Here is a 27,628-nt window from a genome sequence, read left to right as displayed (position 1 = left end):
GCTGGAACAGGCCAACTTGGTTAGTTCAGCACTTCAGCTGCGTTTTTTACTCACTGAGTCAACTTACCAGAGTCCAAGCGAGTTTTCACCTGATTCTAGAGTCTCCCGACTTGTAGGCACCGTTCCAAGAATGGCCTATCAAGTCCTGGTGATGACTCACCTGAGTCAACTCCTACTCGAAGTGTTTGAGTCATCAATTTATATTTGAAACAAAGCTTTTGTTATTTAACTTATAAATGTGAAGAAAATTCCAAACTTTTATATTAAAATGTGGCATTATTGCTGGAATTTTTGTGAAGAAATTTTAAAGATCACTTATTTGCAGAACTTCTTGCTTAGAACTTGACCATTTCTAAAGATGTTAATGCAGGATGAAAATTGCTGAGTTAGAAGTTGATATGGGTCATAATCCTGTTGATGACAGAAACCCTGTTTTGCCTTCTAAGAGAAAATGTAGGAACATTAAACGTCATGGGTATAAGAATTGCAAATCTGATTTCTTGAAGAAAGGGTCGAAAAGTTTTGATGAGTTTGGGGCTGGCGTAGACGAAGACTCTAGGCGATTTTTGTCCAGTGATGCGATACCATTACTGACAAATGACGGCTACAATGGTAGAGGTGATATAATACCATCACTGATAAATGATGAGAGCAATGACAATGGTGTCAATGATGATGATCTATACGAGGATCCACATTATAAGATTTTTCTGGATAGTCTAAGAGTAGAGGGAAAGTCATTCGTGATTGAAGTGAATGAAAAAAATGGCATTTATGAGCCTTTGAAATATGATGCTAAAGAGGGCTATGATGCTGGGTTGGACTTAGGCAACCAGAGGAAAATGAAGGCAATGGTAGAGGGATATGTTGACGATGATAAGTCTAATTCTTTAAGTGGTTCTAAACTGGATTCTCTACTAGTATTTAGTAGTACTACTAAAAGACAAAGGAGGCAGTTTGTGGTTGAGGATTATACGAGCTCTGAACCTATTCATTCTAATCCTATCAAGAATCAGGCAAGCTTGGTTGAAGAAGTTGGTAATGAAGGCACCTCTTCATCTAACAGGAAATGCAAGACTAATGTGCAAGGTGAAAAGGGAAAGTCTCGAATCTTGAAAAATTCAAGGAAGGTCACCAGAAGAGGGAAGTTGGAAGCCACGGCAAATGTAGAGAAAAAGAATGATCATGAATGTGATGAAGATTATCAGAGTTACAAGAATCATTTAAGCATTGATGGTAAAAATATGGTTCTGAAATACGAAAATGCATGGCCCGTAATATATGAGAATGATGAGCTTCTACTAAATGTCGAAACAAATAATAGGACATATTCCGTGAAGAAAGAAAGAACTCAGCTCGATGCAGATGCTGGAGGACCTGATGCTAGTGTACATGCAACTCTTCTACCATCTTGCCCTTCTTTAATTTTAATTCTCCAAATTAATTGCATGATTTTCGTAATTATGACCTTGCAACAATTTTTCTGCAAATAATTAAGGTGATTGGAGATGATAGCTGCCATTATGTTGGCACTCCAAGTAGGCATTCCCCATTCAGAGAACAAGTGATGAGGACTTTAAGAAAGCCCTATGACTCAATGGAACATAAAAAACTTTCACAAGATATCCTAGCTCGAAAGCCAATAGCACGCAATCTGGACTTGCGTAATGGGAGGGAGCAGATCTATTTAATGAATAAAGAGGGAAAATCATATCTTGATCACTTCTATGGTAATTGAACTATCTTCCAGTGTTCTGCGCTCGATATCCTTTTACATTTAACGATATTAAGTTTTGTTACAAATGTTGTCATGTTGTTTTTGTTCTGATGAGTTTTTGCAATATGAATATTATATATTTGTCACATAAGTCGATTAAACATGTCATTAAATTAAATTTGTAAATTTTTTATGTGAATATTCTGCTTTATTAGCTTTAACCCTCTTTTAAATTGTCATCATTGAATGACATTTTTCAATTGAGGCAATAGGAGCATTAGAAACCTAAAGTATTATTCGCTTGTTTTTTCAGTTACATATCATGTGGTAAACCTTTGCACATTTGCCACAATAACATGTTGACATTTGCAGAGTGTGAGTCTCAAATCTTCATACATTTGAACATGATTGTATTTTTCAAACATCGTTTTGGTAATTGCTATGTTAGTTGGAACTCTTGCACATGCTTTCTCTAAGTTCGAGGGAGACAAGACTTTGTAAACCTTGCTTGAACTAAACTATTGTCACTACCACAAAGGGGAAATTTTAAAAATAGAAAGAAAGGAGAAACAGTTGTAAGGGATATAAAGTTGTCAACTGATTCTTTGGAATCAACATGTATTAGCTTCTTCAATAAGGATCGTCATCTAGCTTTGTCTCAAGTATAGGCAGAAAGATCAAACCAGATATCTGCTCTGTTATTATTCCCTTTTTGTCTCAAATTTCTTGCTGTCTTTTGGCTAGCTAATGTTTCTTTACTATGCTGTCTTACAATTTCAAGCTATACTTATCACCTAGATAAGTGACATACTCGTGCAAATTTTTCTAAAATGGATGAGTCATAAAATAGTAACCTTTTCAAGAGAGAAAGCAATCAATTAATCTTTGTATTATCTTGCAGATCTTAAAAGGAAGCTTCAAGCGGCTAAAACTGCCCATGAAGAGTTAAATTTGTTACGCGGGTTCTTCTTTTGGTTACAGGCAAGTGGCTATTGGCTCATTGTTCACTCTTTTTGCACTCATTCATGAAAATATAGTCGTATCTTTTTTCTTAGTTTTTCTATCTCTCTTGACAAATTGTCAATATTCCTGTTAAATGGCACTAGAAGTATTTGAAATATGATAGGTAGTTCCTATGAACTATACTTCTGAAAGAAGATTTTAAACTTTCAAAATGCACTGCCTACCAGATTTTTAGAAGGTAAGAAGTAAAATTTTTCTTTGCTTAAATATATACTTATTGTGTTTGAAGGTTAATACTCTGCATATATGTTATTCTATTGTTGTATCTGCCTTGGTGGATTTTCAACATGAATATCCTTTACTATCTCCTTAGTCCTTCCTTGGCTGACTGCTTCTTACCAATGGATAAAATGATGTTGTTCTTTTCACATTCTATTTTGGCCTGCTTTCATTTATACCATGAGGAATATGAAAGTCAGAATCTTACTCTCATTATCATCACAAGAATGTAGCATTCCACATATTTCAATAGTTATCAAGAAAGGAGAATAATAACCCATCACTAGTAGGATTGGCAACCTTTTGTTCTTTTTAGTCAATCTGATTGTCCATTTTAGGTTTCTATTATTTGAAAAAGACGAGAGTATTACTCGGGGAAATGATCTCATGGTAGTAGCACCTTGGGCCTAATTTGCAATTTCATCTATGTTCAGTTGCATTCTCTTGGCTTTTCCACCCTCTTTTTGTTGGGGGAGGAGAATTTGGTGTTATGGTTTTGCAAAGGCATTGTCGAGAGGAGTTGCTTGTTTGGCTGCATCAATAAATGGTTCAAGTACATGAACATGGCTATTTATTTTGATTGAAGTAATTAGTCACCATTCTTTGCCGTGGCTTCCTAGAAGCAATAATGATCCCACTTGTGCATCTTGGATCAGCATCACTAAAATACCATAAGTCCTGGTTTTTACGCATCTTATCTTGTCCTACAGTTACAATTTCATATACTTGTGGTAGCATCTTCTGATCAAACATTTGGTAGGTGTTGCCACAGAATCTAACTCAGGAAGGAGCATTCAGACCTTGGAAGGATGCATCATGTCTTGTCCTATAGCTACAAGCTTGCTTGATGTTTTGGCACTTTGGCTATTGCATATTTCGGGAATATAAATTAACATAGTGGTGGGAGCACTGCATGACCATTTTGTAGGGCATAATCTTAAGCACTCTATGATTTTTGAATTGGTTATTGGTTTTGCATGGGGCTCTCAAATGTTGCTACCCCTAAGCCCAACTATTGTTTGTTAGGAACAAACAAAACAAGATTTGAAGCAAATGTGTGGAATGATATTGGATGTGATGAAATTTAAAACCTTCTTTTAGTTCTTTGCTTTGTGTTTTTTGTTTTTTGGAGGGTGCAGTTGTTTTTACTATTTTCAAGTTTACATCTTGAATTTGGCGACCCTTGTGTAGTTAAGGTCAATTCATGGTTTTGGCATGCTGAGGTTGAGCACCCTTGCATTCATGCTATGTTATGTTTTTCCTTCATGAAGTAGATTCCTTATGAAGTGCTCTACTTCTGAACCAATCAAATGAAATGTATAGTCCGTCAGTGTAGCACCCTGTTCCGATGAATGGAATCATTCACTTGGGCATGCGTTGGCTGGGGGGTGGGTGCTGGTTGCAGTTGTTTTTGCCATTTTCCAAGTTTACATCTTGAATTTGGCCATCCTTGTAGTTAAAGCTAATTCATCGTTTTCCCTTGCTGAAGTTGAGCACCCTTGCTTTCATGCTGTGTTGTATTTCTCCTTTACGAAACAGATTCCTGATTAAGTGCTGTATGTCTGAACCAACAAGATGAAGCATGCATTTTGTCAGTATAGCATCCTTTTCCATGATATTGTCAGTTCTTTCATCAATCTATACTGAAGTATAACTGGAAAAATGCTGTGAAGGGAGTAGTCATTCAATCTATCCAAAAGTAAAAGCAAATAATTTTCAATATGATGTGTAGGGAAGAACTGCCTGACCAAAAGGTAGAGTTTGAAATTTGCATTTCTCAATATAGTCAAAGCACTTGGAGTGAGCTTCTAATGTCATTCTTGATGCATTTGAGCTTCTACTGAACATTTTCTTTCTTTTCCTTCTTTCTCTTTGTGAGAACATTTCTTGAGGTTGGCATGGGTTTCAAGCTATTGTTTCAAACTTGATTGGAGTGGCCTGCTGCAACATGTCCAGACTCCACTATTTTTTTGCAATTCCACTTAAGATATAGACATTTGAGAAAACTACAAACAAAAAAAAGCATATGCATTGCACACTAAATGAACAACAGATTTAGTTTAAGATAATATTGAGAAAATTGTCAATTATAAAATTGATAGTTGATTTGAGCATGTTAAGAATTGATGAAGCAATTATAAAAGTGTAGAAGACAATTTTATGTGTTTGAATCAATCTAAGGGCCATGGTTTCTTTTTTTGCTTTGTTTTTATACTCCCTCCATCCCATTTTGATAGTCCTGTATTCCTTTTTCATCTGTCCCAAATTGTAGTTTACTTTTCAATTGAAGAATGTAGTTGTATTTTAATTTTCCTAAAATACCCTTATTCAATGTAAGTAGTTGTTACTATAAACCTACCTCATTTAATGAGAGTTGATTCTTTTTTTACCATCAATTCAAGTTCCCATAAAGTTGTACCATATTTAATGTGAGGGTATTTTAGGAAAATAGCAATTTAAATTTACTTTTCCAACAAAGTTAACTATTTTTTCTTAAACTGTGTGAAAAAAGAAACAGAACTATCAAAGTGGGACGGAGGGAGTAATACTCTACCATCGAGAAAGTTTGCATGGATCCATTTCATACTAAAGCAGCCAATTTTTATTCAATTTTTTGAAATAATCTAAGATGCTTTCTTCTTCTTTGGTAAAATTTCCCCTAAAAATTAGCAATCAATTGTTAGATATTGATGATTCATGTTTGTATTAGTACCAGTATTAGTATTTGAATAGAAGACCACCGAATTCGTTCAATCGGACACCAAAGAACAAGAAAAATACCAAAGAAAAGGAGGCTAATAAAGTCCAAATTATAACCAAATTGTAAACCTCAATATATAGGCAAATTGTCTTAATTGTCCATGATACTCAATCTTACACTCAAGCTAATATTTATATAAATTTTAGGCACATTAGGCAAATCAAAAGGGTAATAAACACCCGTCGATAAATCATTCAGGGCACTTTTATATATGGTATAGATATAGATATAAATACAACTTGGGAGTGTAAATGCTTGGTAAACATGATATAGGACCTACTACAGAACCATGACCAAAATGGCTAAATGTAAAAGAGAAGGAGAATGTTGCAGTTCAATGAATTGAATTGTGAAGCAAGGGGGAAATTTGTTAGCTCATAATGACCCCTGTATAGTTCTTTTGTGTGCTGGGAAAATTATGATTGACCCTGAAAATGTTTGGAGCTGAATTGCCTCAATCAAAGTTTATATGATATATAGATACAGTCTTCACGATGCTGCTACAACTGCTTTTTATTCTTAATTAGTTGTTAAGGATGGGAGTGTTTTTCAAATACAATAAAATTTTTTAAAAAGCACTCTAAAAGGTAATCTAAAAATTAGTTTAAATTTTTTTAAAATTTTAAAAAATATCTCAAAATATATTCTAGAAACTCTTCTACTCTTAAATATCCCAAAAATATGCTCTAAAAACTCTGCTACAGCAAAATTTTTCAAAACTACCCTCAAAAACAGCTAATCCAAACGGAGCCCTAATTTTTACTTCAAATGTCTTTAAATGTCATAGAGTTGAGAAAATTATAGGAACATTCTGATAGCTAGAACAATAATATGTCAAGCGTTATGAACTTGAAGTCTCTCCTAGCATTGTTTTTGGTGTAAATAGTTTTTATTTTTTAACATATTTCCATTCAAGACACATACTCTAACAAAGCTTGATCCTAGTTGAATTTGGAATTCAGTTTTCAAAATCAAAAGCTTCTAAAAGTCCTAACTAGTAAAACGAATAATGCTTATGCAAAACTGCTCCAATCTTGAAGGTCCTTTACCTTTTACCTTGTGAATGATTATTCATTTTCGGCAATATCTTGTGAGTTAACTGAAAAGAAGTTAAAGTTCCACTTCTTCATGTAATATTCCAAATAAAGAGATTTTAATTTTCCTGAAAAAAAAAAGAATTTTATGGTAAAATTCATAATAATATATATTTCCATATACACATAAACTAAAAATTTGTATAAACAGATTGAAAGGAGAAAAAGAGAAGAAGAGCAGGAATATCTTTACATTCTTGAATTGCAAGAAAGATTTTATAGTGTAGATTTTTTTTGTTTTTTGATAGTTACAAGCATTGTAGAAACAGTTAATTTTGACATATTGTCGTGATTTATATGGACATGAGAAACAGTTAATTTTTTAAAATTACAACGAACTAGCCAATTAATAAAAAAGTATTAGAATTGACTTTAGAATTAGTTCGTAGATCGAAACTAACTTTATGAATTCGACATCAACGGTCAAAATGTTTTATTAACATTGCATTAAAGATTCACGCCAAAATATCTTCAAAAGCAGAAAAGGAAAATCCTTGTCGACACCACAAAGTACAAATTACATCTATAAGTTCATCTACAATATCCTAATTAACCCATTTTTCTTAAACATTATTCAAAGAAATATATTGAGCTTTTCCCTCAAAATGTCAAGAAATAGCTTGGGCTGGGTCAGCCAGGAAATACCCAAATTCCAAACCCAACAAGATCGAGTTCCTTTACTTACGTCTGCCAGGCCCCAGACCCACAAAAACTTATTCAGACGCTCGCCGTCGCCTCTTTCTCTGTCTCTGCAATCTTGCCGGCCGCCGAACTACCGGAAGCGCTTCCTGCCATTTGTCCGGCCGCCCAAGTCCCGGAGTTGCTTCCCTTCAGTCTTTTCTGAGGTGGGTTTCTCTTGCTATTCTTGGTAGACTTTATACTTTATCGCTTCCCATCACAGAGCAATTTGTTATGGTATTAACTTTTTGGAGAGTTTATAAGCATTGTAGTTTGTATCGTTTGGGATGCTAATTCTCAAAATCAGCAAAAGAGTGCCTGAAAGTATGATTTCCCAGCTCAATAACCTGTTAAAGTTTCCCCCAATCACTGAAAAAAGATTAGCTTTACAGAGCCATACTCCGTTTTTTCTTTCTTTAAGAAGGATTCAAATTAAGTGCTTCCATAGTTCTGGACCAGTTCGTTGTCCAAAAGTTGCACTGGTTGAATCTCCGTTGCCCATTTCTAGTTCTGTGATTAAAATTTCGCGGGTTGCGAGGAGTGATGCACAGGCTGCACTTTTTGAGTACTTGCACTATACTAGAGGATTCACTTATATGGATGCAGAGCATATTAGTAAGAATTCGCCCCATTTTGTTGAAAATTTGGTAATGAAGGTGGAAAATGAGCAGGATGTTTCGAGGGCATTGTCCAAGTTATTGAGATATTATCCCATAAATGAGTTTGAACCATTTTTAGAGAGCTTGGGATTGAGACCAACTGAACTTTCACTTTTCCTTCCGGCCAACTTGATATTTCTGGCTGATGATCATATGCTTCTTGATAATTTTCATGTTCTTTGTGATTATGGTATTCCTCGTGTGGAGATAGGGAAGATCTACAAGGAAGCAGCTGAAATTTTTGGATATGAGTTTGGAAGGTTAAATACCAAGTTGAGGGCTTATGAGGATTTAGGTCTTAGTAAACCTACCGTGATAAAGTTGGTTACTTCTTGTCCTTCAATTTTGGTTGGTGATGTGAACAAGGAACTTGTTGACGTTCTTAATAAGCTGACAGAACTGGGGTTTCAAAGGGACTGGATTGGGGGTTATCTCTCCAGCAGACACAGTTACAGTTGGAACAGGATGCTTGACACAATGACTTTTCTTGTTGAAGTTGGTTTTGGTGATATGCAGATTGGGGATTTGATTAGGAAAAATCCTGCATTTCTGCTTGAAGGTTCAGGGAAGCAGATATATGTATTGTTTGGTCGGTTACTCAAATTGGGCCTTAAGATGAATGAGGTCTATCTTTTGTTGTTGGAAAATCCGGAGATTCTATCACCAAAATGTGCCAAAAATGTTTGGAAAGCATTGTATTTCCTGTTTGAAATAGGAATGGAAACGGATCATATTGCAAAATTTCTACGTACCCACATTCAACTTTTGGCTTCACATTCTTTAAAAGGGCCAAAGACTGTGTTGAGAAGTTTAAATGGTGACAGGCAGAAGTTACTTCAAGTTATGAGTGAAAACCCCTCAAAGTTTTTTGCTTTGGCTTTTAAATCAAATATCAGTAGCATTGAGCAGATACGGGCCAAGAATCCGGGCAAAATGTTGCAGAAAACTGCATTTCTGTTGAAATTAGGTTATATCGAAAACTCAGATGAGATGGGAAAAGCATTAAAGAAGTTCCGGGGCAGGGGAGATCAGTTACAGGAGAGGTTTGATTGCTTGGTGCAAGCTGGATTGGACTCCAATGTTGTAGTAGATATGATCAGGCAAGCTCCTACAGCTTTAAATCAGTCCAAAGATGTGCTTGAGAAAAAAATTGCCTATTTGATAAGTTTAGGATACCCTGTTGTGACCATTGCAGCATTTCCCACATATCTCTGCTATGATATAGGGAGAATTAACCGGAGATTTAATATGTATTTGTGGCTGAAAGAAAGAGGTGCTGTAAAGTCCATGATATCTCCAAGCACACTTCTTGCTTGTTCAGAGGCACGCTTTACAAAATATTTTGTTGATGTACATCCAGAAGGTCCATTGAAATGGGAAAGTTTAAAAAAGTCATCATTGTCAAGCTAGATCAAAGTTCATTGTATTTGTGGCATCCCATTTTTGACCTAAGGGGCTTGTAAGTGTAGAATTATAAACATGCAGCTTTAATAAAATCTAGTCAAATTTTATGCCTGTGCCTAAAAAATGTTGAAGCTCTGTTCAATTGTTTATTCATTTCCTTTCTTTTTCAAATCACTTAAATATACAACTTGTGTGTGTGTGTATACAACTTCCTTTAGTAACCTGCTATATCTTGTTCCAATAATCCATCCATTGAGGTGGTTAGTCACTGTATGCTGTTCTTCAGCAGAATCACCGGTTGCTGCCTTGTCAAACGCAGGAATCAGATGTAAAATTCCATTTTTGTGAAACTAGGATGTGTTTTTAGCTCCAAAAATTTTCTTATTATGTGATCTGAAGTTCAACTGGCTGGTTATGGGAATAGCCTGGAATGAGCTATTTCATTTATAAATATGTATCCAAAGCTTGCTTTTGTCAATTATTAGGGTTCCATTGATCATTGCATGTCTGTCCTTCGCCTCATATTAGATGGTCACTTTTTGCACCAGAATTTATGTTCATCAATTTAATTGAAGATATATTCTGTTTTATCAATTCATTTGGTCATGCCTCTTGGCTTGTATAATTCATCAATTCAAGCATCCAGTTAAGGTACTCTTTTTGATGATTCTGGAACTGGCTGCATTTTGACTATATCTCTTCGTGTTTTTACTTTGTTTAGTTGTAGAAATTCTCCAACTTTTTGAGCATCAATGCCAATAAAATTTGAAAAAGGATGTAAACATGTTTTTGGCAAAATTGCGTACTTAGGCACAGTTTAAGTAGCCTTAATGTTTAGCTAATAGAATGCTACCGTTATCATTTGGCCTAAGATGATGGTGAACCATATTTGGGCCTTGCTTCCTTGTCTTTTTCTATATGCTCTTGTTGCTAAGTTGAATTAGAAATGGTACTACCTATAGGACTCAGTTTGAAACTTTCCAAGTTCCCATGAAAATTCCCTAATGTTGGTATTTGCCAGGTCCTTCATGTGCATATATTTTTGTTCTGGGTTCAACTTTTCATTTTGTTTAGGACTGTGTTCTTAATTTTCAAGTTTCCGTCAACATTGTCTGGTGTTGGTTCTTGATGGGTGCTTCCTGTTAATAAATCTTGGATTTTCAATTTGGCTGGTCATTTTGTTGTTCTTTTAATTGCTTGGAAATACTTCATGCTGGTGAGGTTTGTGATCCTGATGCTACATTACAAGTCGCCAGTATATCATGTTGGCGCAGTTTGTGATCCTAATAGATAACTTGTGGAGCCCTTTTAGATGTGAATCTGACCTGCCAATAGCATTGAAGAAACAGATGCTTCTTTAGACGCAAAACCTTAAAGATACTGTATTTTTGCCTTTTTTCTTTTAGTTTTCTTGTGTCTTTTTCCAGTTATAATTGTAGCTGCATTTTATTTCCCTACAAAACCATATATTCTACTTAGGGATGGCAATGGGGGCGGGTGACTGCGAGCACCCACCCCGCGGGGGGCTAATGGAGAGGGGGTTGGGGCGGGGACGGGGGGAATTTTTTTCCCCCCGCTTAGAAACGGGGCGGGGGAGTGTACCCCCGCCCCGCCCCGCCACCCGCTTTAAAAAAATAAATATATAAAATATATATGTATATAATATATATATAATATAATTAGTTACAAACTTATGATAATGATATTATTAGTTATATGTATTATATAATGTCTATTAGTATATATAATATAATTGATATTATTAATTATACTAATAATTATATATGTGTACTAATACAAATTATTAATTGGTTATACTAAATTTACTAATACATTTATACTAAATCCCTAATTACACTTAATACAATAACATTTTTTTCTTAAAAAAAGCACAAGCACAATAATGAATTAGTGATTGTATTTGTGCCAAAAGTGAAAACTTGACTACTTTAGTTATATTTATTTCATCATGTTGGATTGTATTCAAATAATTTTTATTTGATTGTTTTTATAAGTTTCAATTATAAAATTACAATGAATAATAATTTGACGATGTGTTGATATTTTAGTACTTGATTATTTGCTAAAATTTAACCATAATAAAATTATATAACAATTTTTTATTAGCCCCCGCGGGGGAAGCGGGGCGGGGCGGGGGATAGGGGAGGGGTCCCCGCCCCAACCCCGCCCCGTTGCCATCCCTAATTCTACTTGTACAAGGCTCCTGACTTCTATATGACTCCTGTAGCCAAGCATGTTTATGCATATATATATATCCAGGTAGCTCTCCTAATTTCCTGTTTTTATATAAATGTCTGCTTGACAAAGTTGGGAGTATTAGATGGTTGTTACCAGGTTTCTTTCATATGATATGCGATTGAATTGTATTGAGCTGTCATAATGTGATGTTTTCTCATCAATAATACTGGTTACTTGGATAATGTAAGGAATTTTTAACAAGTAAAAGACGTTCAACTCTTTAACAGATGAAATGGTACCTTGTAAATTGTTGGTTGCCTTAATTTGAGAGGTGGAATGAGAAATATTGCATACTACCAGGCAAATGCATTGTTTTACCACTTGCGCCTAACTTGTATTGCAATTCCTTAAATGATCAGTTGTATTCTCGTTTTTTTAACCCTTTCTTGTTTAGGGAGGAGGACTTGGTGTTAGTGTTTGGCAAGGGTGGAGGGGAATTGCTTGTCTGGCTGCTTGAACTGTCAATAAATGGTTACCCTGATTAGTAAACATGACCACTAATTCTGATTGAAATAATTAGTTACCTTTCTTTGCCATGGGATCCTAGAAAAAAATGATGATCTGACTTCTGCATCTTGGATCAGCACCAATAGTATTACAAAAGGCCCTGCTTTTATTTGCATCATATGTTGTCTCTGTCTTACAATTTCATCTACTTCTGTAGCATCTGGTGTCTGTTGCCACAGAATCTGACTCAGGAAGGAGCTCTTAAACCTTGGTCAGATCAGGCATGTCTTGTCCTGCAGCCAGAAGCCTGCTCGATGTTCTGGCAATTGGATGTCTTCATATTTCAGGAATATGAATTATCTTAGTTTTGAAATCATTGGATGACCATTTTGTGGGGCAATATTTTGAGCACCCTGTGATTTTTGAATTAATAGTTTATTGAAATAGGGGCTCTCAAGCATTGCTGCATATACAACTACCATTTGTTTGGAACAAAAAAACTAACAAGAATTTTAGTAAATATGATGGAATCACAAACCTTCCTATGGTTCATTTCTTTCTATTATGCTTTTTTGGGTTTCAGTTGGGTGGGGAAGAGGGTGAAGGAGGGCCAGGGGGTGAATTCTTTTACCTCATTTACAAGTTTACATCTTGAATTTGTCCATCCTTGTAGTTAAAGCCAATTCGTGGTTTCCCCATGCTGAAGTTGAGCACATTTGCATTCATGTTGTACTGTATTTCTCCTTTATACAGTAGCTTCCGTATGAAGTGCTCTATGTCTGAACCAATCAGACGAAGCGTATATTCCGTTAGTTCAGCACCCTGTACCATGATATTGTCAGTTCTTAGCATCAGTTTATAGTGAAGTATAACTGTGAAGAGCATTGAAAAGAATCCTTCACTCTCTCGGGCAAGTACAAGTAAAAGCCAACTGCCTGACCAGAAGGTAGTGTTTGAAGTTGGGTCTGTTAATCTAATCAAGTACTACTTGATTGATCTTGTTCTATCTTTGTTTGAGCTGATTATAACTAAACACTTTCTTTTCCTCCTTTTCTATCAGCGTTTCTCCTATTCTGTGGGAACTTTTCTGAGTGGCAGAAAGAGGGAAGGAGAAAGTGCAAATGGTGTAATCTGTAAAGTTCATTTTTACTGGGGTAAAAAACAAAAAAGCCTCATGTGGTAAACATAATATACAGAAAATCTTCCCGTGGTTTCAAAACGTACAACACGAGACCTTATGCTTTGAACTAAATTATAAAGGTAACGGAATCCGTTAAACTTAATGGAAATTGACGAAATAACAAAAATGTCCTGATATAATTAAGTAAAAGACAGTTCAATAAAATCATTTGCTTTATTCTCTAGAGAAAGAAAATTGAGAACTAAGGGGTAGAACATGTATATTTGTTAAAAATTAGGTATAAATTTTTTTTTAAGTTCCAATAAGTCATTTTCGTTAAGTTTAACGGATTTCGTCACCTTTACAATTTAATTCTGAGGTATTGTATTGTACATTTTGAAACCATAGGAGATTTTTTTGTATATTAGGTTTATCACACGGGACTTTTTTTATTTTTTATCCTTTTTATTGTGTTATTGGCTTACTTGAAGGGAGGAGATGGGCAAAGAAAGGAAATTCCGGTCTCTCTATGGGAGTTTCGTTGTTTAATATGTTTATAAAATAAAGAAACAATGGATCATTGATGCATAATTCTTAAATATTTGAATGGTTGAATGTTTAACCCTGGATCAAAAAGATTATGGTTGGGAATCAGATTGACCCTCTCTTCTTTCGGTTCCTCAATTTGTCCCACTTCTAGTACAACTAATGAGATGCATGTGAGAATCTTGCAAGATAAATTATATAGTTGTAAATGACATCAATTATAGTTCAATACCAAGAAAACATAAGAAGAATCACATTATGCTTCCAAATTGTGATGCCTAGGACAGATGGTCCAGAAAACAATATAAACATAATTTAAGACCTGCTGTAGTACTAATCATCCTAATTGAGCCAACATGACAAAAATTGGAAAAAAGAAAGGAAAAGCAAGTTCCTGTTCCATGAATTAAATAATTAAGCAAAGTGAAAAAAAATAGGGAAGTTACCTCGTAATGATCCACAAGTTCTTGGAAATAAGAGTAAACTTGATTACAAGTATCATCAGTCCAAACGAACTCATCAGTAGGATCAAGAATAAGAGTGAGTTTGTCCATCTGTGTTTGATCAAATTCACTAGTTTCAGGGTCAACATAAGCTGCATAGATCCTAACATGTCTTGTTGCAGAGCTAAGCCATTGCCCACCATATTCTCTGACCATGTTCTTGCTTCTCACGTTGATTTGTGGTTCAACTGGTCTTGGCTGCTTTAGCGTTTGCTGCTGTTTCTGTTTCTCCTTTTCTTCTTCCTTTTCTACCTTCATGTCCTCTTGAACATCAACTTCTTGAGCTGAAACTGTCAAAACCTTCCTCTTTCTTAAATCCCTCTTTCCCCATCCTTTAAAGTGCAGCATGGACAAGTTTGTTGAAGCCATTTGAGAAGTAGCAGCAGCTGCCATAGCTGACAGAATCATTTCTCAGCAGTTTGAAATTTTCAAGAAGCCCTTTTGAATTCCCTAGAAGAATGCCTTTTTTTTCATGTCCGTTTATTACTGCAAATTTGGATGGATAAGCTTTCTTGTTCTCAGCAGCACTCCGTAGCTTTGTGCTCAGAAACGTGTCTGATAAGGAGAGTGCATTTTTTGGAGCCCCTCAAATTATATTCTGTCTTTTTCATGCAAGTTATTGTTGCTGTCTTTTTCTTCTTGCAACTTTGCCAAGTCCTCTGAATTTCGACTGAGCTTTTATCATAAGGGAAAATCATTCTAAACGGGAAAATCGTTCTAAACGTTTCTCACATTTTACAAGATGACTTTTTTCATCCATCACTTTTAAAAGTATAATTTTACGTCCCTTACAAATTCACATTGACCAAATTTGGTCTCTACCTAGGTTTCTGACTAGTTTTTTGCTGGAATTCACCACGTGACTTGCATGTGGGGCAAAATTGTCAAATCAAATTTTTACGTAATTTGATTCATAGTCCCTCATATTTCACAAAATGAATTTTTTCGTCCCTAACATTTTACAAAATGAATTGTTTCGTTCCTCACATTTCAAAAAATGAATTTTCCATCCCTCACATTTTTCAAAATGAATTTTTTCATCCCTCATTGATCATGTGTATGAATAGCTTTTTTTCTATAAACCCCCGTATATGTCGATTTGATTTTACCTGAACAATATGAATAACATGTAATTTATCTCTATTGGATTTCATCTAAACATGCTAATCATAGTTATACACATGCTATTCAATAGATATATATATGGGTTTAAAACTAATAATTTTGTTTGAAACCGATATCTATATTTATATGATTTCATCATTTGAACCTATTTAATATTTGTGATATTTCTCTTTTGGTAATAATTTATTTATTGAATTGTATAATAAGGTCATCTAATTAATGGGTCCTAACTCGAATTCTATAATTGTACTAACAAATTTCAGTTTAAATATGAAATTTCTACTCGACACTTTTAAGACCAACAGTTGAATTACTTGTCTTATGATTGTCTTAAAATTTGAAAATGCCAATCACTTATTTCTTTTTGTTCATACTTTTCTTTTGTTTATTTTTTCTGTCCAAATTTAATTTGATATAAACACTCGATAATATTTAGGATTAAATGTCTTCTTTATTTTCAAATTTCGAGTAAAAGAAAATGAATATAAGTGAAAAACTAATAATTTTTTTAAACCCATATATATATTTATTTGATTTCACTTAAGCAGTACGAATAGTATGTAATATATCTTTATTTGATTTCACATGCTATTCGTACTATTTAGGTGAAATCAAATAGATATATACATAGATTTAAAAAAAATTATTCACACACATGATCAATAAAAGATGAAAAAATTCATTTTAAAAAATGTGAAGGATGAAAAAAGTTCATTTTGTGAAATGTAAGGGACGAAAAAATGTATTTTATGAAATGTGAGGGATTATAAATCGAATTATATAAAATTTGATTTGACAATTTTGCCCTTAAAATATGATCACGTGCAAGGCACGTGGTGAATTCCGACCAAAAATTAGTCGGAAACATAAGTAGGGATCAAATTTGACCAATGTGAATATGTAAGGGACGTAAAATTATATTTTTAAAAATGAGGGACGAAAAAAATTATTTTGCAAAATGTGAGGGATGTTTTGAACGATTTTCCCAATAATAAAGCCTTTATCTGTAACCAACGGTCAGAAATTCTGCGGGTTTCTTGTGACGAAGTAAAAATGTCCTGAGGTCAAAATTTCAAGCATGTTTTTCTGGTTGTATAGTAGTATTTTAAATTGGTATAGATTTGATAATTACATGGCACATTGGAGAGATGAAAACTGCAGGGTTTTTAATATACTGGGCTGTGCACTATTAATAATTTCTTTTCTCAGTTAAATTTGTACTTTTAATCACCTAAAACTGCCAAATAAATTCCAATAGTGAATGGTGATTCGACAACAATTAATGACAAATTTCACTCGAAACCATGTTCCCCACAGCAGTACCTTTCTGGGGCTTTCTTTGTCTTTCTTCTTTACCCTTATCTGACAGAAATATAGACATGAAACACTTCAGAATTGAACGGGTACAAGCCAAGTCATTCTCCTGCCAACTGCAAAGTCACTGGCAAGAATGGCTGGCAAAATCGGAAAGTGCATTTTGCCTTAAAAAACACCTAAGCCATAAATCACCAATACAAAGTCATCAAGTAAAATCTCAATTTCATTACTGAGCTATTCTGTACACTTTCCTGTTATTATACAACATCATTTATCCTCTATAAAGTATAAACCTATACATGACTAAACTTAAAAGACTATCAAGGAACTAGTCACATAAAACATAATCCTGCAATAGCACAAAAATGTGAATCACCTAATACTCCTACCTCACCTACAACAGAGACTCCTCCGAAACATAGCTGGTGGCCATATCACTTGAACTATTAACTGCAGGAGATGAAGCCGTAATTAAATTTTTGTTCATTATGCGGACAGGTTTTATCAGTTCATCGACCTCGGCTTCTTCCATGTGTGAAGGTTCTTCATTGTAGTAAGTCGGCTCGCTTCTCAGCTCAAAACTTCGTTCCATTTCTTCAATGCTAACATCTAAGCTAATATAATCACTGAACTTTCCATCCTGAGCAAAAATGTCATCACCCTTTCCAGATATTATTTCAGAAACAGCTGCTTTTGAGACTGCGATATCTGGAGGCTTAGCTCCAAAATAGCGTCCTCGCGCATTTTTCTGAACACTTGCAGCCTTCCTTTTCATTCCCTTCCGTTTCTTTTTGGGATGGTGAAGCTTGCACTTAGGACCTTGCGGACAATCTCCTGTAGCTTCAAATGCAGGACATACATATGTGTGTTTCTTCTGGCACTGCAAATATAAATTCATAATCGATTTCCCCAGGTTGAGGGTCAGCAAACTGCTTGCATGTGATGCAGGGTGCATGTGGATATGCCAGGGTGGGTGCATGTGCATGAGCCTCTGCATGCGTATGTTGTGTACGTGTGCTTGTGCGAGGGCAGAGAGAGAGAGAGGGAGAGGGAGAGAGAGAGAGAGAGAGAGAGAGAGAGAGAGAGGCAGAGCCAGAATTTCAAACTTATAAAACATATTCTCATTTTGCAATTCATGCAGAGTGAAATGTCGCAATAACTTAAAATCCTATGCAGCATTAAACATGATTTAGATCATAAATAACTTGCAAAATAAGCAGTGAACAATATTTTCTGGTCCAAATAGACATCTTTTCGAATTACCTTAACATTAACAAGAATTATGTTCAATACAATCAACCTATTGTTTTTATAAAATAAGTATACATCTGATGCTGGAATTTAGAAATGAGGAAAAAAAAAGTGTTTCTGTTGTAAATAATTCAGTGGAATGTCCAACTATTTCCAAACTTCACAAAAGGTGGAGATTACAACACCTAGAATCAAAAATGAAATTTTTGTGTAGAGAGAGAGAGAGGTTCATAAAAGAAAAAAATCAAAAAAAGGCATCGCAGATAATATGAATAAATTCATACAGTTGAACACTGAAACCAAATACCTCATTGCCATCAGCACAATAACCCCTTAGAAAACCTTCACAAATAGGGGAATTTGGGTTCACATTAACATGTCTATATGGACAACTTTCATTAGAGCACAATCCTGTCAAAAAAATGAGTTAGAGCTGTGCGAGTCATAAGTTGTTAAACTAAAAGAAGAAGAATATTCACCTTGCAGAAAATAGGAGCAATCTTGCATCCGCTCAGGAATGACCTACATGCATAATCAAATATAATATGCAAAGGTGGTGGAAACAGCAATAGATTGCAAGACAACCACAAATCATACAAAGCAATTACAAGGCAACATACCTGATGAGTCAACTTGCAATCAGGATTGGAGCAAGAACCATTCAAAAATTTAGTGCAGACCGCAATTTTTGAGGGATCGTGGATGTAAGGACATTTTTTATCATCCTTGTTACATTTCCCAAATCTTGTAAAAAACTGACAGTACTTTTTCTTTCTAGCCAATCGCAATCTAGCAGTGTGCAGACTCCAACGAACTTTCTCATTTGCCAATATTCGAATTCTTCTCTTTGGATCTCTAACTAACTGATTACCATTTCCAATTCGAATGTATCTACAGCATATATTCAGCATAATAAATAAAATACCCCTTTTTCAAAAGCTGAAGTACCGTTCAAGGTAAGTTATAGGTAATCAACGTATCTCATTTCTTTCCTTTACCTTCCATGTTAAAACATCAGTGCCCAAAAATAAATTTGACATCAGTGAATATAACAACTAGTTATTGGACTTACTCATCACTGCCAATTAGTAATCTCCTTGGAACATAAAACTTCTTTCTTTTGTTTTCAGTCGGGTCATCTGAGTATGAAGGTCGCTCATCTGCAACAAAGGTGAAGGAGATAGGAAGGAGAGTCATGAGGGCAGGTTAAAGATCTTAAACATTATAGCAGAGCAGAAGACAATCAAAGTATTCAAACAATAAAGAGGACCATGCATTTTTCTAAACTACATATAGACCCAAAGTGAACGGCTAGAACCATGAAAATACATCATAGCTTTCTAGGAACTATGCTACTCAAGAAAGGAGATGCATCTCAAGACTTTGGGTGGGATATTCAAGCCCCCTTCCCCCCTCTCTTCCATCTCCTGTCCCCCAGTTCAGCTACATTAGAGCAAAGAACAGAGATAAATCAGAGGATACCTGTCGTAAGCACCTGTGATGCAGGATGGGAAGACTTGGAAAATAATATGTAAGAAACTTATGTTTTGGGGACAAAAATTTTCAGTTTGCAGCCGATCTAGATCAAACATTTAGGTCTATTTTTTTTATTTTGAGTAGGATGCAGGCCAAGGTAGTTCTTTTAGAATCAGGTAACAGCTATGTAGGGACAGAAGTTTTGGTGGCCAACAAGGCTAAACTCAAATGCTAGTACTTTCTTGAGCCAGCTTTCAGGTAAATAAGTAAGTCCAATTCAGCCTCCCCTAACTTTTAGCTTCTAGCTTTGTTATTTGTTGTGTTTGCTTAGCCTCGAAGCTTACTTAAATCTTAAGATCTTTACTTCAAGTCTTGTTTCCAATGAAATTCAGTTGTCATAGCTTCAGGTCAGACCAAAATGCTAATATAGTATTGACAAATGAACACCCTCTCTCTCTTAGAGTGAAGCCCTATTTCTCTCTCCTTCCCTCATTTCTGCAGTCTTCTGAAGTCTATTTTCTTTCACACATATAAATCCAAAGATATATTCTGCATACATATTCATCAGGTGCAGAACCTAAAAAGATCATGCTTCAACGTTGTCATAAGTTGGAAGCTTTGTAGAAACCATATACCCAAGAGAAACAATAGAAAACACCATTTCCTGCTAAGCAAGAGCTTGAACCATGCTCTTCACAGGCATTGGTGGAGTCATAAAAAAGCATACCAACACATTAGGCTCAACCAATCTCCATTGGCCCAATGTAGTCCAGGATGTATTTCAATATCATATTATCTCTTACTTCAGTCTCAAATTTATATCGAACTAGATGAAGTCACACCAGGCATCCAAAAGTGTCATAAAACACCAAATACGTGGGGTCTTAAGATTCAACCCTTCAAATATGGTTATCCAAAATTTCACATTCAACAGAGTGCTTTAGAACATCCACCTCCAAAACAAAAAAAAATCAAAGATCAAGTCACCAGAACTGTGCATTTCTTCTTCTATCTTGATTTAGGAAATTATCGAGTGAAACCAAGTGGTGAAGGCACTATAAGGTACAAAGATTGCACTTCTAACTAAAATGCGCCATTAACCTAAGAAATCAATAGATAAATACATACTACTCTGGAACAAAATAGAAACAAGAAACAAGAACAAAAAATAAGCTCTTCAAGTGAAATCAGAACAAGCAACCTGAGATCCTTTGTAACGTCTTCCTGGTCGGGTCCATTCTATATCTCTCTGAACCAATTCGGAATATCCGCTCGCCTGTAAGTTACAGGAAAAGAAATGAACAAACAACCTTGGTCTACTGAGTAAAGAATTCCAACAAAGAAGGAATTCTAGATAAGGCAGGATGAGCGAGCAAAATAACAGTTATCAACTGAATCCAAAAGGGTTACCAAGAGTATTAACAAATATAAGTTTGCCAGGACCAGGATTGCTGACTGGCCTACCTGGGCATAGCTTTACACTATACACTGACTTACGAGAAACATAATTTCTGCTCTTAGACAGAGTAAAAACAGCACCATTTCGTGCTCTTTTCCGCTTCTCAGCTGCAACAACTGCTAGTGTAGCATCCTACAAAGAACAAATAATTAAGGGGGAAAAATGAAAAACCAAAATTGCAAATGTTTAATTGAAAACTCACATTCCAAGAGTTAAATGAGTTCACATGAACAAACCTCATTAGCTTTTCTGGATTTCCTCTCAATGGATTTTGACCACTTCAAACTACGACCACCCACACTAAGTACCTTGGATCTTCGAAGGGAGAATCCACTAATTGATTTTTTATAGATTGCATCCCTCTTTCTTGATAACAGCAGTTTCTGGCTGAAGGAAGAAACAAACGAACTCATCCATTTTATTGCCCGTAACTGTAAAGAAAAAAAATCTAATCCAACAGCAGGAGCAGCAGAAACTGGATAAGATGAGAGACATACCCAACTGTAGAAGCTGCACTGTCAATTGGAACGGAACTCAAACTGTGCATGAAATTGGTCCAGTATGTAGCCCTTCTCCAAGGAAATAAGTATGGCAGCACTCTCTGCCATCTCTCTGAACTACCATCTTTCCTTGATGACATTGTACCGCACAGTGTCCAAACCAGAGAAAACTTTTTCTTCATAAACCCTGCAAGTGTTAACAGAGGTAACCATATTTTACCTGCTGTCCCAATCAATCATGAATTTTAAAAGGAGCAATTTGAAGTTCATAAAAAGAAAAAGAAGAAGAAGAAATGTAGGCGATAATCTAACAAACCCACGAAAGCCACCAAGAAGAATGCAATGTTAAACACCCAATCCCAACTTCACCCTGCTGAAAACATCACTTATGCTAATAACAAATTAACACATTAATCAAAAAGCAACTTGACTTCCATTATTTTCCTGTTCATTTTTTTTTCCAAATTATTCCTTCTACCATCAGTGATTACAAGACAAATGGGTATAACTTTCTATGTCTACCATCAATTGAAATGCTATCACGATGTCACACAGTGATAGAAACAAACCAGAATTGTAGTTCTGATTGTGTAAATGTGAGAGCATCATAAACCAGTTGACTATCTATATAGCCACACAAATACACGACAAAAGGAAAAAAAAAAAGTGTCTGCACAAAAAAGTAAAAAAAATGTATTTGTGGTCAAATGAACTTAAAAGACCACAATGAAATTGAGTTCTTGATTAGCATCTTTACCAGGCAGCCTCTTATTAGAACACCTAGTCTGGATATTCTTCTGAGCATCCTGCTGCTGCAAGCTTAAGATCTTATCCGGGACGACCCTTTGCCTTACACCTTCTTCCAATGATGTCCTGATCAGCTGATTTTTCCTCCTCTTATAGTAGCCACCAGATGATAACACTTGGGCCTTCTCTGCACTATGGAGAGATATATCATCCGAATCAGAAGCTGCAACCAACTGATTTGACTTTCTCTTACATATAGTATCTTCTTCCCATTACTGCTTTCATCTGCATTATTCTGGCAATCCGAATCTTTCCCTACACCAGTTTGGCAACCATTAAAAGAAGATTTCGCTTCATCCTGAGAAGACCTCCCCGTATTCATGTGCTCTGAAGATTTGCAAGGAGTTTCGAAAGGACACTTATTTATTGGTGGATCAGCCAGGAGTGAGAAAGTCAAATCCCCTGGGTTGGGAGCCAGGCAATCCAATAATTTTACACTACTTATTAGTGGCGGGGTTTTTGGCCTCACTGGACAAGCATTGGATGCATCCAATGATGCAGAGCCTGGTGGGTCAACAACCCTAGTTGTATTCTCAGATCCTCCACCCTTCCTCATATCATGGATACCAGAATCCAAGTGTCCAATAGAGGACCTGGAAGCCTTTACTCCTTGGGGGGTAGCAACAACTGGAGATGGCTTCCTAACAAGACTGTTTCCCCTACGAACATAAGAGCTTTGAACCTTAGCAACCTCTTTCTTATTAATAGTCTGTGGTTGAATGCAGTTTCCATGTGGTTTTTGTCCCACAACAGAAGGGGAAGAGCTAAGAGTTCGATGCCATGTTCGTGGTCTTGCAACATGGTTGAATGGAGATACTTTTGATGCAGAGGGGTACTTGATAGATGTAGGTCCAGAAAAATTACCAATGAAAGATGAGTTTGGCACATTCGTTGTCAAACTTGATTTCTTCGGTAAAGGATTTGAATCCTGAGTTACTTTAAAAGTTTTCCGAGATAACAGTGAGGCAGCTTTAAGATCTACAGCCAGATCCAAAGGAACTGCATCACCTAATTTTGTGCCCCTTTTTGAAGTATGTGAAGGTGGCTTTACTGAAAGTGGGATCATGTCACCCCCAGAAATAGGATTCTTGTTAGATATAGGATCCTTCCCCTCAATAATTTCTGATAAGTTGCTAAGTCGTGTACCATCATTCAACATACCTGTGCTCATACTAGAAATCACATCTTCAGGAGAACCCATACAGGACAATGTATCAGGAACAGAGTCCATCTGTCTATCAGTAGAACTGCTAGCAGAGACACCACCTAAATCAGAGCATAAAGATGTATTACCACGAGCAGCCAAAGTTTCTTCTAGAATCAAGTGATTTGCATGATCAGCATCTCCAAAACATTGCTTCTCATTCATATCAGACCTAATAAAATTTCCCTCACCACTTCCGCTAAGCGTATCATCAGCAATTTGAAGGGCAGAAGCAGGAAGACTCGAAGAAGCATTATCATTTTTATCAGCTTCTAACTTTGCTGGTGAAGGCATCTCATTTTCAAGTATTGCAGAATGCCCCCTAGTGCCACCTCCAGGTGACTGATATGATTCCCCAGCAGTTACGTCCTCTCTCAACAAAATGACTGATGCCTCCGAATAAGGTGTCACACCAGCAAAAGCAGTATCACATGAGCTAGAAAGATCAACTCTGTCTTCTGGTTGAATAGTATGTTCTTCAGGATCAGACAAACATCCTGGTTGAGTTGCATCTTTAGGGTCTTGGCTGATTTCAGAAAGTGCCGGAGAGGGCAATGTTAAAGAAAAACCCTTTCTCTTCTTCCCACTTTGAACAGAAGGATTAAACTCTGGAGGGCCTTCCTCTGGACAGCCTGTTTCCACACCATTAGATCCATTTCCCAGACCAATTTCCTCCTCTGCAGAAACAAGATTCTTTGCCACCCAAAGAGTTGAGCTTCTATCGCCATCATCTAGAGCACTAGCAATAAACCCATCTGCTTCACTAGTCAGTTTATCATGAATACCTGGTTGATCATCTCTAGCCTTCCTCTTCCTCCCGACCTTCGGTGAATGAGAAACCATCGACCTTGGAAATCTTTCACGAGGAGCATTCAAAGGTAATGATGTAGCACAGCCAGCAATTGACTGCTTGCCACTATCCTCCAATAAGTAGGTATCAGAAGCAGCACTTTTCCCTAAAGGATCTGAAAAGAAGCTTTTAGACGATGCAGGGCAATTCAAACTATTATCATACAAATCATGATTTTCAGCAACTTCACAGGTGGTTGGTTTCTCAATCTTTGATGGACCAAGAATTCCAACATCAGTAACCAATAGATTTGGATGAGGCGAATCTCTATCATTGTCATTCTCATGCGATACATTGACCTGAAGTGGGACAAACTCCTCAGAACCAGTATCTATATACCCCTTATGTGCGATAGGCATACTTCCTGGACTTTTACATAAAGTTGAAGCACTACATGCATTGAGGGTTGAGGTTGATGCATCTATCTGACCATCATGAACCTCGTTCTCCTTCAAAGTTGACAAGCTAACATTGCTGTGGACTGACAGAATGTCCTTTCTAAGAAGATCATTCTCAACCAGTAAAGATCCATTCAAACAAGGAAGCTCAACAGCAGCATCTGGATCACCCATACAAGAAGGAACAAATGTATTTTGTGATTCAATTAGATCTTTGTCAGAATTCAACCCAAAAAGCTCATTATCAACCACTTTATCTTCATTCCTGGAACCCCCATGTAAATCAGTATCACCAGGATTCAATGATACAGACAGCAAAGCGGAAAATTGAGATGGAATTTTCTGACTAGAACTGATGCCAACACCATCTTCCTTTATATCAGAAACTACATTTTCCGAAGAATTATTTACTTCCTCAACAGCAAGATCATTTGTAAGAGATGGCGAAAGAACATCATTCGTTGCATCCAGTCCAGCAGAAGAAGTACTATCTCTCAAAAGTGTAACACCCTCATCCAGATCAGAGGCTGCAGACTGACTGCTTGTAGAAGAATTGTCAACATTAGTAGTCTCATTTTGAATAGAAACTCTAACAGTCTTCTTCTTCCTAGCTCTTTGCAAATGTACTCCATCAGGTGCAACACGTTTAACACCCTGATCAGAACATACCAACGCCAAAGATTCATTACCTGCATTGTTTTCTTCAACAACATCTGTCCTACAATCACACACTGATGTTTCCTCGGTCAACACTTCCAGATCTTTGCCTGAACCAGAAGGAAAATCCAGCCCAGGTGCAGAGTTGTCAGTTTTAACCACAATAACCTTCTCTGCTGATCCTTTACCACGTTTGTCAGAACTCGACAGAGAATCCAAACCGCCTGTAGAAGTGTCAGGTTTGAAAGAAATAATCTTATCCGATGACTCCTTATGATAAAAAGATGAAGCATCAAGTTCACTGGCAAAACTTGCAGCTTTAACCGAATTCTCACTCATTTTAATTCCTTGGCCATCATTGGAATTAATTTTCTTGAGCTTCCTATTTCTAGGTGCTAAACTCTTATCCGGCTCAGCCATAGGGCTTGAGGTAGCCTTTATAGCCTTGGCAACAAGTGCATTTGATTTAAATGAAACATCCAGCTCCACAGGGCTTTTCTCCCTCTGCCCCTCTGTTTTCCAATCCGGATGTACAAAATCATCTTTTTCTTTCCCCTTGAAGCTACCACCGAAACTCAATTTTGAGTCATCATAATAAGCCCTCGAATAACGGCTATTATCATGGCTTTTATTCCTGTTGTTGTTTCTGTTGTTACCCTTTCCTAACTGAATCCTAAGCAAAGCGCTCTTTTTCTGCACTTGTTTCTTCCTGAGAGACCTACTGTACAGCTCTTCTTCAACCCTATCACTATTCAACCTATCGTCATCATCATAGCAACTATCAAATAACTCCCGCCGCACACCATAAGAGGCTAATGAAACCCTATCATCCTCAACATGCTCGTGGTCCTTCTCTAACCGGGAATAAGCCCATCTAAGATCGTCCGCTCTATCATTATACGACTCATAATTTCCTACATTCAAGGAAAATTTTCTAGATGGGCTCTGGCTGATACAAATGTCTCGAGAATCAGCAGCTACAATATCCCTGTTGATTCTATCAATACCCCTTTCAAAGCCAGGACTAATATTCCTCTCGAACCCAGGATGACCGCTATGATACTGGTAATCATTCCCATCATCGACTACTTCAAAATCTCTCTCTTTCCACTCACCCCACAAAGGAATTTCTGGATTATCAGCATTTCTAAACCCCTCAGAGATCCCATCACCCCTATATCTAGCACTACCATCAAAATCCCTCATTACATAACTATCAGTTCGGGGCGGAAGAGGGGAAAGAGGCCGGCGCTGCTGCTGCGGCTGGTAACGGAAGTCAGGCTCAACCGGAGCCCTAGCCGGCGCAGGCAAGTCCAGCCAAGGGTCAGAAAATCGAGAATTCTCATTGTAAAAGCTTGGGTTTCGATGACGGTGGTCGTACTGGTGGTTAGATGGAACCCTATGAGGGGATAAAGGCGGGCGAGCTGGTTGGTTGAGAAGATGGGGCGGAATGAAGTTGGAAAATTGGCCGGAGGGAGCAGGGCCGGGGGAGGGGGAGGGGACAGGGTCAATCGCATGGTGGCGGGGGCGGAATTTGAATTGGGACTGGGGAGGGGTAGGGAGAGGGGGAGGGGGAGGGAGTTGAGGACGGAGGTGTGGTCGGTGATGCTGCGGCGCTGAAGGTGATGGAAGGTGAGGGAGGGGTGGCGGCTGCTGGTGGTGTTGGTGGTGGTGGTGCTGTGCCGGCGCAGGAAGACGGTGGTGGGATTGGGGGTGGTGGTGAAAATTAGGGCTTTCAGAAAAATTTGAGGGAGGAGGAACGTACCTGTGGTGGTGGAATGGAGGGACCTCCATAACAATACCAACAATCTCTGTATGTGTTAGTGCGTGTTTACGAGGGTGTGTTAGTGCGTGTTTCCTTTGGATTTGTATGAAGAAAAAATGGGACCTTACCTTTGGGTGGCTTGATCTGGATTTCAGAAGGCGGGTCTAATCGCCGGAGTTGAATGAATTTTGAAGTATTCAAATCTGGTGGGCTTTGCCTTTGTGTTTTGCGATCGCTTTCTTTGTTCCAAAGGCTTTGTTTGTGCCCATTGAGGAGTGGCAAAATCAAAGTCAAGAGTACAAAAACACCACAACAGTCTTCTAAAGATATTTTTTTGGGAATAAAATGAGAAACTAGAAAGGAAAGAGGAAACCCCAAAATTAAAAGAA

General features: G+C 36.9%; 4 protein-coding genes across 8 annotated transcripts; 2 read left to right on the top strand and 2 right to left on the bottom strand.

The window, feature by feature from the left end:
- The first annotated feature begins 381 nt into the window (after window positions 1–381).
- On the top strand, window positions 382–4,016 carry LOC113750035. Its single transcript, XM_027293952.1, has 4 exons — window positions 382–1,388; window positions 1,499–1,730; window positions 2,619–2,698; window positions 3,732–4,016. The coding sequence occupies exons 1-4, from the start codon at window positions 399–401 to the stop codon at window positions 3,789–3,791; spliced, it is 1,362 nt and encodes a 453-aa protein (XP_027149753.1). The 5' UTR covers window positions 382–398; the 3' UTR covers window positions 3,792–4,016.
- A 3,534-nt stretch (window positions 4,017–7,550) lies between these two features.
- On the top strand, window positions 7,551–9,665 carry LOC113749505 (transcription termination factor MTEF18, mitochondrial). Its single transcript, XM_027293263.1, has one exon. The coding sequence runs from the start codon at window positions 7,780–7,782 to the stop codon at window positions 9,559–9,561; it is 1,782 nt and encodes a 593-aa protein (XP_027149064.1). The 5' UTR covers window positions 7,551–7,779; the 3' UTR covers window positions 9,562–9,665.
- A 2,576-nt stretch (window positions 9,666–12,241) lies between these two features.
- Window positions 12,242–14,988, bottom strand: LOC113749008 (NAD(P)H-quinone oxidoreductase subunit M, chloroplastic). Of its 5 annotated transcripts, none has more exons than XM_027292630.1 (3): window positions 14,374–14,988; window positions 12,893–13,083; window positions 12,242–12,595 (listed from the first exon to the last, which is right to left on the bottom strand). In XM_027292630.1, the coding sequence occupies exons 1-2, from the start codon at window positions 14,836–14,838 to the stop codon at window positions 12,898–12,900; spliced, it is 651 nt and encodes a 216-aa protein (XP_027148431.1). In that variant the 5' UTR covers window positions 14,839–14,988; the 3' UTR covers window positions 12,242–12,595; window positions 12,893–12,897. The 5 variants fall into 5 exon arrangements, with proteins under 5 accessions (XP_027148431.1, XP_027148430.1, XP_027148429.1 ...); XM_027292629.1 differs by having other exon boundaries at window positions 12,242–12,580; XM_027292628.1 differs by having other exon boundaries at window positions 12,242–12,554.
- A 2,086-nt stretch (window positions 14,989–17,074) lies between these two features.
- LOC113750840 lies at window positions 17,075–27,268 on the bottom strand. The gene is given in 11 exon segments (XM_027294779.1): window positions 17,075–17,752; window positions 18,431–18,534; window positions 18,603–18,645; window positions 18,744–19,014; window positions 19,196–19,283; window positions 20,801–20,875; window positions 21,064–21,190; window positions 21,295–21,445; window positions 21,556–21,745; window positions 22,316–22,558; window positions 22,561–27,268. Coding segments are annotated over 11 exon segments (6,486 nt in total). The 3' UTR covers window positions 17,075–17,266.
- Between the last annotated feature and the right edge of the window lie 360 nt (window positions 27,269–27,628).

The sequence above is a fragment of the Coffea eugenioides genome, chromosome 10 (genome assembly GCF_003713205.1).
Source record: "Coffea eugenioides isolate CCC68of chromosome 10, Ceug_1.0, whole genome shotgun sequence".
NCBI classification, from domain to species: Eukaryota; Viridiplantae; Streptophyta; class Magnoliopsida; order Gentianales; family Rubiaceae; genus Coffea; species Coffea eugenioides.
Note: the sequence above shows the minus strand (reverse complement) of the source record. Positions and strands in the feature narration are given on the sequence as shown.